This window comes from Triturus cristatus, chromosome 2_2 (assembly GCF_964204655.1).
Source record: "Triturus cristatus chromosome 2_2, aTriCri1.1, whole genome shotgun sequence".
Taxonomy (NCBI): Eukaryota; Metazoa; Chordata; class Amphibia; order Caudata; family Salamandridae; genus Triturus; species Triturus cristatus.
In genome coordinates, this window is record NC_140582.1 from 805,400,414 (window position 1) to 805,416,164 (window position 15,751).

The 15,751-nt window shown below is 42.9% G+C and overlaps 1 protein-coding gene across 3 annotated transcripts in view; it reads left to right on the forward strand.

Moving 5' to 3' along the window:
• Nucleotides 1-15,751, forward strand: part of LOC146862804 (uncharacterized) — a 377,330-nt gene that overhangs the window by 181,454 nt on the left and 180,125 nt on the right. For all 3 annotated transcript variants that reach the window (XM_085643300.1, XM_085643302.1, XM_085643301.1), the window contains exon 9: nucleotides 5,346-5,424. In XM_085643300.1, coding sequence (XP_085499426.1) covers nucleotides 5,346-5,424 — 79 coding nt within the window. The remainder of the gene's footprint in view (nucleotides 1-5,345; nucleotides 5,425-15,751) is intronic.

Here is a 15,751-nt window from a genome sequence, read left to right on the forward strand (position 1 = left end):
CTCTAATTGTTTTAAATGTAGTATTATTGATAAGAAAAGAAATACAGACAAGTACCTATTTAACATTTAGAGAGTTACTTAATTTTTAAAGGGCAATCAGTTAGTTAAATTAAAAGGGACTGCTTGACAGGTCACAAGGGCTTCAGGCTGTTCTATATTTGGAACAATTGCTACTTTTAACTTCCCCACGCCATCGTGAGGCCTTTGACCTATGTTTAACCCTAGTACGTTTCTCTCTGCTGCCTACTTTACCTGTCCACTGCCATAGATTGCTGCAGTAACTAAAAGTTTTTATTTTTTTGGTAAAGGCACTACCATTGTGTTCATTTCAAAACTATCTACAGTGAATTATAAACTCTGCATATTGACTCATCCTCATGTTCTTAGAAGCTAGTAAACTTAAATATGTTGTTCCTATTAGCCTGATTGATGCGTGATCTCAAAGTATTTGTTAGTGTTAGATTGGAGCTGTTGCTCTCCTATAGCTATTATCCCTATTATCAAATGTGTTGAACTGGAGTCCAACACGTTTTTTGGATGGTTGGATACTGTGCGCACTAACAGACACAAAAACACCAACATATGTGTGCGCATGTATTACTTTCTGTCTTTCTCATGCTCTCTGCTCATTAAAATGTGTGTGTGTATGTATGTATGTATATATATATATCTCACCATAAGCAAACAGTCCCGATTCAGCGCGCACATCTCACAGCAGGTGCCAGCCACACTCAAGTCTCTGTTCATTAGTTACGATTTATTCCGCACAATTTCAACCAACACCACCACCTATGCGTTTCGACCAAGAAATGGTCCTGTTCACGGTTTCGTGAGTCCATCCTCTATTACCACTAAATATAGTTCAGCCATATTAGCCCATTATGAGGCTTTATGGGACTTGTAGAACTAAGTTAACAAAGTTCACGTTATCAAGGTATTTTTGCCAATTTGATAATTCAAGGGATTTATATGTTTATAATCACATATAATTGATTCCACATTCTGTCTCTCAGTGAGTTTCTCATGATATATTTCTTCTCATGTTTTCAGACATTCAGCGATGGTTGTTTCTTGTTGCTTATATATTTCTGTTTTCATGGCATCGTGCCTCTCCTTCCAAGGCGTTGAGTTGGGGCATAATTATACGGTTTTGTGGTTGTTCGCACTGCTCAAAAATCTGTTTCGTTATGTTACTGAAATCACTTTTTTGGTTAGGTAGTCATCCAGTTGTCTGTCCTCGAGAGGGGAGGACTCAGGAGGGTCTTCTCCTTTTGGAATCACATTACCACAGGGCATGACGATTTTCAAATATCTATAGGCCTCTGTGGGCGCCAGTTAGTAGTCATTTTGCAGTTCTGCATATGGGAGGACTTCCCAGTTTCTCCATAAGTCACCCACCTGAGACAGGCCTATAAGGTCCCACTTGTCGAAGCCTCTCTGAAGTACTGAGTCGTGTAGAGTCCCACAAGGGGGTGGCCTGTGTAATTCTCCCCCCCAACCCATTGATGCTAGGGCTCTGTGCCACAAGGAGATAGTGATGGCTGTAGGGTTGAAAAGGGATGTGCGGTCCGCACCCCATAGATGGTTTGCAAGTAACCCCCAGGGTGAATGTTTCTCCTATCCATCCTGTAGGCCGGTTCATCCTCCGGGATGCCAGTGATTAACAATGATTAGCTGTGATACCCAATAATATTTTCTGTGTACCAGGGAAAGCTATTCCACCATCATATCAACCCTTCATCAATTTCGAGAGTCGAGGGTGACCCCGTCCCAGAGGAGTGCCAGGGCCACACTATCCATGGTCGGAAGTAAGACTGTGCTATTGGAAAGGGAGTGTTTCGAAATGTGTACAGAAATCGAGGGAGGGCCATCATTTTAAATAAAGCTGCTTTTCCCAGTAAGGAGAGAGGCAGGATCCTCCAGTGCTGCACATCCCTCTGCAAATGTGTAAGTGGGGCTCAAGGTGATTGGTGCACAACACATCGGCTTTCTCAACTATATGTATATATGTAGTTAGGCCAGAGGGGTAATCTTAATCTTGAAAAGACTAGGCAGTTGAGCAGAGCCTTTGGTGACTTCACACAATGTGGAAGTATTAGTTCATAGCATAACAAACAATTTATCTAGATGAATGTGACTACCAGCGAAGAAAGGAACCTTTACAGTCAATGCCATTGAACATCAGACTCGCCAGTCAAATTTTGAGGTCATTGGTGTTAAAAGCAGAAAGATGGAGCATGATTAAAGCCAAGACTTGACTATTATCCCTTGTAAGTTTCTCTTCCCTAAAGGTGAATAAAATGAGAGAGATTCTTCTGTTGTGGCTAAGCTATAGGGCCTGTTATAGAACATTGTGCTTCTCTATGGCAGAGCTTTATAGGTAGCTCTTTGGCAATGGGATTGTGGAGTGGGATCACAAAAGAAATCCTGCCTTGCCAATAACTTTGATAAAATAAATCTGTGCAGCTAATCTTATATGTATTTAGGGTACTTTCTTGAAGCACAAAGTACCCCGTTGGCACCTGTCAGGCCACAGCATATTGCTGACAGAAGGATTTTATAAAATATAAAGTGGGAGAAACCACACCTCTGTATTAATTGTGCATTGCTTTTTAAATTGACTTTATTTTTCTTGTATATCCTTGACTGTCTAAAACATTCTTGTATGTGTTATGGGCAAAATATAATCTATTGGGTCATTATGTGCGTAACAATGAAACACAGATTTTTAATAAAAACACACTTATCTGAACATCAAACGTGCACACACCCGCAAAACACAAAGAAATACATTTTTTAAAGCACTTTTTATATATGGACATGATTAACAGGACATTTCCCTGCTATTATACAATGGTAAATAAAAGTTGAGTTTATGTTAAAAAACAATGAGTTTGAGGGCTGTGTCAGGAGAGAGGATTCATTTATGTGGGGATGATAGGAGGCAACATTCTCCATAGGAAATCTGGGAAAAGGTGGCACCTTTTCCCCACCCCTAATCTAGGCACTAATGCTGCATTGCTGCCCGTATCTAAGAATGTTTACCTCATCTTTCGTGGCACCCTGCCATGCCTTTGCGGGATCCTCCACTCCTGCCTGAGCTGACAAAATCTGCTGAGCACGTGGACGTCATTTAGGGCGCGCCAGGGGTTGCAGCTGCAACCCCTAACTTGCCGCTTGCTAACCCTGGCACTGCTCTTGCAACCCCTGGCCTCAGAGGTGGCAAAATCAGTGCCTGGAACACAGGTGCAGCTCTTCCTAATGGATGGTTGTTGGAGCGCCATTTGCCTTGTTTCTGTCCAATTTTAATTATACAAATAGTGAATAATATTATTCACTATTGGTGTAATAAAGAATGGAGTACATTAGTTGGAAAGTTACCCAATCTGGATGCTAAGCTAAGGAAAAAATGCTGTTAAATATATTTTGTATGTACGCTTGCGGGTGAGAGTGTGTTTACGTGCACAAGAGTGTGTGAATGTTTTAGTATGTGTAAGCATGTGTGTGTAAGTCAAAGTAAAGGTCAAATGGCGTGCAATGTCACTTCCACTACCCCAGGCATTTTGGTGAATTGACAGACAAAGAAAAGATACAGGGTCGAACTGGCTCATAAGGCACTCTGGCAGCGCCCGAAGTGCTGGTCTGACAGGTCAGTGTGTGGGCCGACTTTTTTCTCTGGTAATACCACAAACGTTGCCTACAGCATGCACGAGTGCATTCAGTTGCACAGAACTTGCAAAACACATAAACAGCATGCTTAACAATTACAAAACTGCCCTGATTTTCATATGTGGGCCATTTGTTTTAACTATAGGATTCACTAATGAGGGCCACTTTTATTTTGGTGCCCAGGCCTATTTTCTGTGCCAGTCTGACTCTGTAATGATATAATTAAGCCAGGCAGCAACTGTATTTAAAAACAATTTTCAGTATATTTTCATTTGTATCTGTTTTTGTATTTGTATAAATGCAGCCTGGATGTGTGTTGGTTTAGATCAGACATTTTTATTGAGATGTATTCGGGGTCTTAAGAAAAAAAAAAAGAAACGGCAAAACGAAAAATGATCATATTTTTGTGCTCATATATTACAGTGAGTTTTGATTTAGAAACTTAAGCTTTAGGGGCACGTGTGACTGGTCAAGCGACCGTTTTGTCAAAGGGTTACTAACTGTCACCAATGATGAAAACAATTGATAGCTTTCCATCCTATATTCTAAACAATGTCTAAAGGCAATTTATAATATTTACTTTTGCAATTAAATTGGCATACGTGAAGACCCACAAAACAACTTGTGTGACATTTTGAGCAAGTGTAATTTTTTACTGACATATTCTGTCAATTATCTTTTAGAATATGTTTATTTATATTAGTTTTTCACACTGAAAAGTTTATTTTTTCAGCGCATATCTTATGCTGTTAATTATTAATTAGACGTATTTGGTAAAACACCAACCAAGTTCCAAGGAGAATGGGGTTTTGGGGGAGGCGGCAGACCAGCAGGAGGTCTGCCACCCCCGAGGAGTTTTGGGCCGGGGGTGCAGCCGTACCACGTGGGACATGCCGTGGGCTCCTTTTGGGCTCGTTGGGCTGGGGTTGGGCGGTTTTTGGGCTGGGAGGGTTTAAAGCCGACCATTTCGTGTCGCGAGCCACCGTTTTGGTGGTCATGATACGACAGCTGGCTGGGGGAGGCTTGTGGTGGGGTAAACATTTTTTCCCCCCCTTCCACCCCCTCATGTTTGTTTTATCCTCGTGTGGGGGGTGCTGGCAGGCGACTTTGGTTGGTTTGTGTAGCTTTTCGGTTGGCTTTTGGGGGAACAGGTGCATCCGGGGGGGGAACACGTGTATGGGGTTGTCGCTGGAACAGGTGCAGGTGTGGTGATATATGCTGCGGGGGCGTTTTTCCTAGTTAATTCGGTATAAGGTTGGATGGTTACAGTTATGAGAAGAACATAAGAAGTTATCTAGTTAGGAGGTGTAGAGAAGTTAGGAATGGCCAGTTGTTAATAAGTGTTGCAGGGGGGGGACATGTTAGGGGAGGGGTTGGGGGTAAGGTAGGAAGACTTTATTTAGTGAGGTTTAGTTTTGTACGGCACAGGCCAAGGAAATTTGGATGTAAGGTGCACCTGTTTCCAATAAAGCGGCCTTTTTCACACCAAGAAATGTGTCGTGGTATGTGCTGCCCCCCAGGTTAGGCCCAAGCTGAGCAATTTACAGACATTTATAATCCTATATTCTTTGCAGATATTTTAATGTCTGTAGATTTATAAACCCCAGTTTTAAGAAAATTAGAATGATGCAGTTTATACCCACTTGATAGATTTTCCTTAATTAATTTGCTTTCAGTCAGCTTCGTGAACAAAACAATGAGAAACTTTCGACTCATCACGCTGCGCAGCTCACTGGAGATGAGCTGATTTTGGAGGTCAGTGCTTCCCTCTGCTTGCACCTGTACGATGCACCTGGGCAGATCTGCTGAACTCGCTTATTGCATTTGTCTGTTATTAATGTGAAGTACGGCTATCGTAAAGCCCCGGATCTCAGTGGCAGCTCCCACATTGCGGCATGGGGGCGTTACCCCACTGCTTTCTCGCAGTGCGAGAAGGCAGAAACATAAATGGAAATAACTACCATTTTATGTTTCTGCCTTCTCGCACGGCGAGAAAGCAGAAGTGCCTGGTTGGGGGTGGGTGGTCCTGCTCGAGGGCAGGTGTGGAGTGGCTTGCCCACTGTTGTGCGTACTGACTGTTTGGTCGGCCCTGGTGCTGACCAAACAGTCAGTATGCACAACAGTGGGCAAGCCACTCTCGCCTTGCCCTCAAGCAGGATCACCCACTCTCCCTTTTTCTTTATGTAGGTTGCTGCATGCAGCAGCCTACATAGAGAAAATGGCCCGGGTGGGGCGCGCTCCGCTGCGCCTCACGAATCACAATGCTGCCATTGCAGTGTTGTGATTAGCGGAGGGGAGGGAGGGAGGCTGCCTTTCCTGGCTGATTACGCCGCAATGAAAGCTACCTGCGGGATTTGGAAAAGGCAGGACGGCAGGAGTCGGGAGTTGGACACATCCAGAAGCTGAGGTGGCAGTGGCGCAGGACGGTAAGTTAAGTTTTATTTTACTATATTTTTTTAATTAAACAAACCCCTCCCGTCTCCTCCCATCCCCAGCCGGGATGACCCCATTTCCACCCCCTCCTCCCCCACTCGCCCGTCATGTCAGCCACGACTTCTGGGAGGGACCACAGTGCAGCCGCCCTCGGCTCCTCCGACCCGGTGATCTTATCGCAGAATAAACAGCACAGTTAGTTATGAATTCACACAGACTCTGTCCTGCTTTGAGAGGTGCTGCACGCACGCCCTCGCACCAGGCCCTGGAGCTACATCCACCACCCTTGAGCCAGTTACCTTCCTTTCTCATGAGGACCTGCCCTTTGCACACACAGTGTACAGGTCAGCGGCAGGACACCTCCCGGGAGTGCAGCTGTACGACCCCCTGGACTCTCTTTGCAGAGCTCACCGCCGTCTATTCGAGGAGTGGGGCCGACGCTTGTGGCCTGGAGTCACCCCCCTCATAAATCAATTAAAATGTTAAAATACGAGGACAGCGGAACAGAGGTGGCGTGGACCCGTTCAGGTAAGTTTTATTTTTTTTATTTTTAAACCTGAACCCCCCTCCTGCGCAACCCCCCGGGCACCCCCCTTCGCGAGAATTGCACATTCCGTGACATCCCAGCCTTGCATAATGAATTTGCACACTTCATTCAGCCTGTGACGTATTTAAAATGTAGAATAAATTCTGCTGCTTAGAGCTGTGACATCATGCTAATATACAAGAAATCTGGCTTCGCACTGCAGCGACGTCATGCCACTGAATGAAGATTTAAGCTGTTCACTGCCCGGTCAAGCCAGTGGACGTGCGCTGTTGACTTTGCTCCCGTGATAAATAGATGTATTAGATTGAGTCCTTAGAGTGGTTCAGTTTGACTCTTTTTTTCATTCCTGAAATGTCAAAAGACTTTAAATAATACTCCTGAAATGGGGACTCTCCCCTGCTGACAGACTCTGCGCATTGACGAAGTCTCTCTTCTCACAAATGTAATTAACTTTGCTGTTGATCCGTACATGTTTTTTTCCATGAGATGGGTATCTAAGTTGCTTATTGCAGCACCATCAGTTAATTGGTTAGGCCTCCCTTTTCAGTCGCTTTGCACCTCGTTCCAAGAGGGTCAGTTATCCCGAATCTGGGGGCAGTGTAACAAGTTGTGCGCAAATGTCACCCTTTTTTCCTGCACATGCTTTTACAGGTAGTCCCTGGCAGAATTTGAGCAGGAAAAAACGTCACTTTCCTCAGTGCTGCAACTTGGATAACATGTGCAATATTAATGGGTTTTCCTACATTCCGAGGTGCAAAACCAGGCATGGAAGGAAATGGCTTCACTAAGTTAATACTGTCCCCAGCTGGGACGTTATTTAACGAGAGCAGTATTCACCTCTTCATATAATAGGCCATTGATAGTGATGCCCAGTGCTAAAATAATTAAATATGAATTATGTATTTCTAAGAAGTGAATTTGAAGTGCGTGATTAAGTAGTTGAAGCCTTGGTTGATGGAGGAATGCTGTGTCCGAAGTTTGTGTTCGCACTGGGGTGGGGGCCGCGGGGATGGTGGGGGGATGGTGGGCTAGGGTGTGGGGGGTTATGAGAACATACACAGCCCTGCTGCATCGGATACAAGGGCCTTGTGCCTGGATCCCACAAAGCCACCCCTGCACCTGCCATAGCCAGGAATAGTGCAGCATCACAGCACCCCTATTGAACAGGGTCAGTTTGGTGTTTTGAATTTGTGATACCCCCACCCCCCTCTCATAGACCAAATGTCTGCTGGAGTAATAATAATATTAAAAATGGACCGTGCTGTATTTTTTAATATTGACTGTGATGGATTTACAATACTGCTCATGGATAGGGTTTTCAGGAGTAAGTCTGCAGGTATAGCTCATGCACGTCTTGCACTACTGGCAGCTGTGAGAGGTCTTTCGGTAGAGGGTACAATGGGCTGGACATGGAGTATTAATTACCTGAGGCTGTTGACCAGAGCGCTATGTATCTGAAACCTTCCAGGTAACCAGTGGGAAGGTAGAAAATGTGACTTTATTCAGGCCATTTAGTAAAAGTGCATGCACTCTGCTAGTGAAATACGCAAAGACTGTCCTCTATAACTCATAAAGATTGGCAATTTCTTAAATGATAAATATTGCAATCGTATTGCTTTATTAAACTTTCTGCTTCCTCAAGTTTGCTTGAAAATGCACCATTTGTCCACTCTTTATTTCAAGATTTTCTCGGGGGGGGGGAACCCCCGAGGGCCCCTTAAGTTGTTCAAGCTCGCTCGCTACGCTCACTCGCCATAGTGCAGTACGGCAATCATTTTACGCTCATCGCTTTCAAATGTCACCAGACGCCACTGTGGTTCACAAACATTTAAAAATACATAAAAATCTTCACTTCACATCATACGACCAGTGAGATGTGTAAATGTACAAACACATCAAGAGCCCGAATAAAGAAGCCGAAGATTTACTCTGTAGCTTTCCTCCTGTATTGAGAGTGTTTAGAGTCAATTTACAGCTCTCATGAAGTTCACAAAAGATCCCACAACTCCCTCTGAGTGTTAGTAGTAGTCGGGAATTCCCAGGAGCTGGTGAGGAATCCTTGTGTGAAATCCATGGTACTCACATGTTAACATTTAGCATGTGCAATGGAACACGTTTTGCATTTTCACGTTCTTAAATGTAATACCATAGTGTTGCATTTGAGCATGCATATTTGTACTATTGAACCTTTTTCATCAGGAGAACAATGATATTCCTTGTGGAGAAACCTCTTTCGGCATACTTCCACCATGAATATACACTTACACTGCCCATGAATTGTGTAAATCTAGAACCTTCTGGATTGTCTATAAATAACCACAAATGTTGTTGTTTCCCGACTTTTGTAGGTATTCCTACTTCTACCAAGAAATACCAACTCCCCACCCATGTGGGGAGATTTTTACCATGTTGCATAGCAGAGCGAGCTGCTGAGCAACATGGCTTAAATGAAAAATAAATAAGGCTATGACGTGGTCAGAACTGGCCACGTCCTAGAGCTTTTTAATTTTTTTAATTTCTTTTACTTAAAGCCATATTGCATAGCAGGTCAACTGCTGTGCACCATGTAAACAAATATTGATAAAGCCATATTACTTTACCATATCAGTTTTACACCTGCTCACCAAGCTGAAACTTACAACAAAAACAAAATAATATTAACAATCACATAGTCGCAGCCTACTGCATTTACCAGTGCTTGTTGTACCTAGATGGCTGATGAATCCTGTGGAGCTGGCCGGTTAGTTGGTAGATAGATGAGACATGTTTGTGTAGTAACTTTAATATTTCGTATGTGCTCTGAGTGGTGCTTTGTTAAAGATCTTTCCTCTATCATGTCTTATCCAGAGGATAAGATATGAGAGAACTGCCATTATATCACTTTCCTGATAGAATAATTATCACAACCTTGAGTCCAAACCGAGTTTTAAATCTCTTGGTTTATGTTGCTTCCTTTAAAAAACCATAAATACAAAGTAAATACTGATTCAATATTGAGCCTTACACACACATGCTTTACTATAAGCTGGTAGGCTATTGAGCTGTATCAGTACTTAATTGTTAATGCATCTTTTTTTCTTTGCTGACCGAATGCAGCAGCTAAACTGATCAGTGAACCTGTACTTCGATTCAGTAATCCATTTACATATGATAATCGATAACCCACACAAGGCAATAATATGTATGTTCGTTCTTTGCCATGCAAATGGACAAACATGTGAACACATACATACACAAAAGAAAACTCTACGAACAGAAGATAAATGATCTTTCAGTTGGAAAGCAGTACTGTGTTAGAGCTCCACATTGCTCAGAATTGCCCATCTGTGAAATCAAATATGTGTGAGACACTTAGGGGTGAGACATGGTTCTAAATGTAGCTAATATAATAATTTGCTGATTGTTATTTATTCTTCGTTGACTCACACTGGCATGGAGTGAAAAAACATAATGAAACACTTTATAAGGTGATTCAATAAATGAACATCAATAATAAATAAAAATGACTAACGTGGATAAATAAATTACATACCTGTCACTATAGATCGTTGAGTCTTTTAGCTTATGCAGGTGGTTCACGCTCTGTCCTTTCTTCTTCTCCAGGAAGAGTGTACTAGGTCCAGAACTGCAGGAACCTTCAATAGGGCAGAAAGAGCCAGCTAAAGAATGAACATAAAATTTAATAACAGGCAAGGGCCATCCCAGCCGCTGTCAGAATTATTCTAATAAGGATATGTGGAATTGATGAGGGGCGGCCTCGATTTTCCAAGGCCCGCCTGCCTTAATAGGTGCAAGGTTCAGTGGTAAAACACGAAACCCACAGGGGGGTAACTTGTATAACAAGGATCCAAACCAGACGGTAATGAGATTTACTATTGTATGGGTAGTAGGGTGGGTGACTGCCTGTTCTCTGTTTACAAGTAGAACTCTGGTGGTGGGTGCGTTATAAATCACTGGTACCAACATTGGCAGGAAGTTTGGGCCATTGCCTGGGGAAAGACTGAGGTGGCGATCAGCGGGTTGAGCGCACACACTGAGAACAGCCCCTGATTGACCCCGTACGACTGGGGACTGTGCCTCAGATGATGTCACATCCTCGCTGATCTTTGCAGGTTAAGAGCATCTCCAAACACTGGGAATAGAAGGCAGATGACATGGATCATCGCGAAGGGCTAGCACTCTGTGCTTGAGACCACAACTTTTCCATTAAAAAAAAACGTGCAATAGAGTCTTCTTGGGTATCGCCTCGAAGATTTGGAACTCACTGCCTCCTGATGTCCGCTTGAATTTGTCGACCACCTCCTTAAAATATTACGTGAAAACACTTCTGATGAACATGTTTTTGCCGTAGGAATACATCTTTCGCTTATTGATTCTATACCTACCTGTTATTCATTTGCTGATGCTGACTACTACTTTTCTGACTTCCTTTGGTGGTAAAGTTTATTAATTTGTTTTATCCTAAGTGTCTGTTCCTCGCTCATATATGTGATTGGTTCTTGATCTCACATCAATATCCTACTTACTCCTTCATGCAAAGCGCTCTGATACCCACTAGAGTCTTGTCCGTGCTATATAGAACTTTATCAATAAAATAGAAATATTAGATCAGGCCCTAGGACAACATGCATAAACTGCCCGAACCAGAGACTGTTACTTTTCTACTCTGGACACCTTTGCCTGTATCTTAGCTTAACAAAGGAACATTACCTTTCCAGCTAAAAAATGAAAGACCTTCCTCCTTCCTAAATTGTGAAAAGTTGTGTTGTTTTGCAGTGCCTCCTTTCAGCATCAAGACATTACTTGCAGTAAATGTTTGCACAATTTGAAAGAGACACAACATAACAAGGTAATGTTGCTTAATTGCACAACTCTGCACAATTCTTAGCAGTGTGCTAACTTATGCAATGTTTTTTCTAGTGAATTCTGGCTACTTCCCACAGAAACTATGCAAACTACATCAAGGTTGCAAAGTTCCACGTGAGTTGTCCTGACATATTGAGTTGATCATGAGGAAAGGTAAAGCCAGGTATAAACTAGCATGCACAAGGCTCATGCTTGTAACCCGCGCCCGTTGGCATATGCGGGCTCTGCATTGGGACTTGAAGTTCCAGTGGGCACAGCAACAGGGGAATCTGTCCCAAACAGTCCTAATCATAGAGCGAACTGCAAAAGATATGCAGTGGTGGTTAACAAATTGCAGTTGGATCAGTGGCCGGCCCCTCTCCTTTCCCCAACTAGAGTTAACTGGAGTGATGCATCACTCTGGGGGTGGTGGGCCATCTGGGAGAGGTGGAGATCAGAGGACTCTGGTCTCTGGCGGAAACCAAGATCCACATCGATCTGTTGGCACTTCAGGCGATCCAGTTGTCATTGAAAGCCTTTCTTCCTTCAATTAGGGAAGGCAAGTACAGGTGTTAATGTACAACATCACCACCATGTGGCATTGCAACAAACAGGGCGGAACGGGGTCTTGGACCCTCTGTTGTGAGGCATTGCAGCTCTAGGCATGGCTAGAACACCAAAGGGGACCTACTCAGCTGTCGATACCTAGCAGATCAGATATGGCATCTCCATACGGAGGTGGTGCAAGGTTTCTTTCAAGATTGGGGAGATCCTTGGTTCTCTGCCGAGAAAGTGCAATATCAGCAGTTTTATATGCTCTAGTTTCCAAGGCAGCCCTCGCTCGGAGCTGCTTTTTATCTGGAGTGGAGCTCCGGCCTCTTGTATGCATTTCTGCCAATGAACCCCGGCGTGACCACCCCACCCTCCCCACACCCGCGAGTCATGCGAGCCGCGACTGAATACAGAATCTTCAGATGGATCCGAATCAACTCCAGAAGGACAGTCACGAAGGCCCTAGTCACCAGCCACCTCGACTATGGCAACGCTCTTTACGTCAGAATCCCCACCCTCCTCAAAAGACTCTGTCACATACAGAACAGCACAGCTAGACTCATCCTGGACCTCCCAGATGGACCCGCATCACCCCCCAACTCTGAAACGACCACTGGCTACCCATCCAGAAGAGATGCCAGTTCAAGAGCCTCACGCATGCATACAAGGCCCTACACAACCAAGGACCATCCTACATCAATCATCGACTGAACTTCAACATACCCACAATACACCTATGCTCTGGCTCTCTCGCCCGTGTACACCACCCCGCATCCTGCGCAGCATCGCACCAAGACCTGGAAGCCATCAACCTCTGTACAGCACCTTCCTGGTGTACTTCGGAAAGAAATTCAAGACCTTGCTCTTTGACAGAGACACAGCACCCAGATACCCCTAGGGGTGACTCTGCCGCACTATACAAATGCTGATTGATTGATTAAATGCCCTCGACCTAAGATCCAAACCTAACTTGATGCAGTTCAGAAAACTGCTGAAGACGAACTTAGTGAGACTTGCTATTAACTGAAATATGTGAACTGAAGTTTTACAACACGATTGCTAACCCATCTGATTAAACTTTAGCTTCCTCTAGTCCTTCTTCAAATGTTTGCTCTGGTACCCTGCTCAGTACTTTGAAGTGACCGAACAGTAACAGTCAGCACATTACAAAGCTCCTAAATAAATAATTAACCAAATTGTAATCAAGTTGCAAAACACAATGATCAATTCCCTTTATGAACTTGGGAAAATGTGTACCCCCTTTACCTCCATAAAGAACAGTGACTGAAGCCATTCAATATGCTTCCAAAGCTTGAGCAACCATTCTTTCGCTTCTGTTCGCTTATGCACAAAGTAATAGCATTACTTAACAAGTTTTTCCAACTATGGCTGACTATATTTTTCAGAGTTAAATTACTTTTCTTATTCTTTACTTGAATTAAATTATTGGCACTGCCCCTTAACATTTAATCTGAAATAATCCGTACTTAAATGCCTATAGACTTTATGCTTTGGTCAGATCAAAACAGACAGGGCTTGGCTGACTCTTTCTGAGAACCATTTAAAAACATTGTAGGACTGAAGGGCAGAAATCTGCTCCAAATTTAGGAGTAACTTTACCAGAGTAGATCTGCAACCAGGAGAGCCAGATGGAAAACGTTGAGTGCAGAAATGTGACACACACATGCTTTAGAAAATGTAACTCTTTTCTCCGGTAAACATTTTGGGGCAGATTTATGAGCCCCTTGCGCCACTTTTGCGTCACTTTTCCCATGTTAAAAGTGGCGCAAAAGTGGCGCAAGGGGCTCATAAATCTGCCCCTTTATTTGTAAAAAATCCCCTTTCCATATGCCTTCATTAACTATACAGTTATATAGTAAAGAGTGTATGTTTACCAGTACATGTATTATCCTACTGGGATTTTCTTTTTTTTTTAGTTTTTCGAGCAGAAACAAAAAAATTAGGGACATACACCTTGAATAATAAAAAAAAGTTTGGTTATGCATCACATCTTCCCATTACAGCCTTGAAAAAGCCCCAGGCTTGTATGCTGTAGGAAGGGGTTGTAGCGTGTGTTGGCTGCATCAGGATCAAAAGTGTATAACACCTTGGAAGTTTGTGTCACGATATATCACAGTGAGGCAACAAGAATTGAAATATTCATATTTGAGAAAGGTACAAATTGATATCCTGGACAACTGTACAAAGCATCACCAAGGCACTCTATCACTGATTATGGACAATAAATGTTCTTTCAACAATTATTATTCAAAAGGAAGATTTTCTTAGTGTAATATTCAATGTATATGTCCTCTTTACTTTTCTCCCTTCTCGAACACTAATAATCGTGTCTAAAAAAAAATCCATTTTAATAATACATATACTGGGAAATATACGCTCTATACTGTATAACAGACTACTGAGAATGAATGAATGTAACATATTTTTCCACAATTAATCCACAATTAATCACAATTAATCACTCATTGTTCCACCAAGGGCATTAGTGAGCAGGCTAAGAGTGGGTCAGGCCTGTTAAAAGGATTTGTTTTTGAACTATAGGGTGTTTCTCCCTATTCCTACTTTGGAAAGGTAGTTACTCCTGCCTTTAATAGAAGCAAATGTACAGAGTGAGAAACTATCTCCTAGACATGGCAAAAAACGTATGGATTTGTGCCTGTTCATCTTTCTTTTGCAATCGTAATAAACCAAAACTTGTCAATGCAGAGGCAATTCAGTCACTGTCATGCTGGCAACGTTTTTTTTATTTCTGTGTGCACCTTCGTATGTACAAATTGTAGACTTTCTTCACAAAATATTAACACCCAAGTTTAGATTTGGTACTCAAAGCCTTTTCTGACTCGAGCCCTAATTGTAGCCTGTATTTCTTAGCAATGGCCCAAGCAGTTTTCTAGCACACAATGCTGCCAAAGAGAATCTGTAACAAATTCAGCGATATGATCTTTTTTCATTTTGTGCCCAAAAGGCCTCCAATCTATGGGGACTTTATTCTGTTCCACAGGCAACACAGTCCACACATTCAGCAAGCTTTGGGATGAGTGATCACTCTCAACCACTTAATTAAAGTGGTCACCAAAGGCAAAGGGTAGCCCATCAAGTAGAAGGATTACTACACCACATACGAAGGAGGGGCAGGTTATACTGCAAGGTGCCTAAAGTTCTGTTCCTCCCGAATAACAAAAATTGCTGCTGCCTCTCCTATCAGCTTTTCTATCTGAAAATGAATGGGGTGGAATAGCACATGGTTGATCTTACTAAATGCATAATCAGTCTAACACATTACTCCTATCAATTCTGCATTAAAATAACAACTCAAGAGGGGAGGGATGACAGTGACACAATATGCAGTGGTGGTTGGTGACATTTGAAAGCAGTGTGGCGTAAAATTATTGCTGTACTGCACTATGGCAGCCTGAACAACTTAAGGGGTGTTCCCCCCCCCCCCCTGTCCCCCCCGAGAAAATCTTGAAATAAAGAGTGGACACATGGTGCATTTTCAAGCTAACTTGAGGAAGCAGGAAGGTTAATAAATCAATATGATTGCAATATTTATCATTTAAGAAATTTTTATGAGTTATAGAGGACAATCTTTGCGTATTTTACTAGCAGAGTGCCCACGCTTTTACTCAATGGCCTGAAGAAAGTCACATTTTCACCCTTCCCACTGGTTACCTGGAAGGTTTC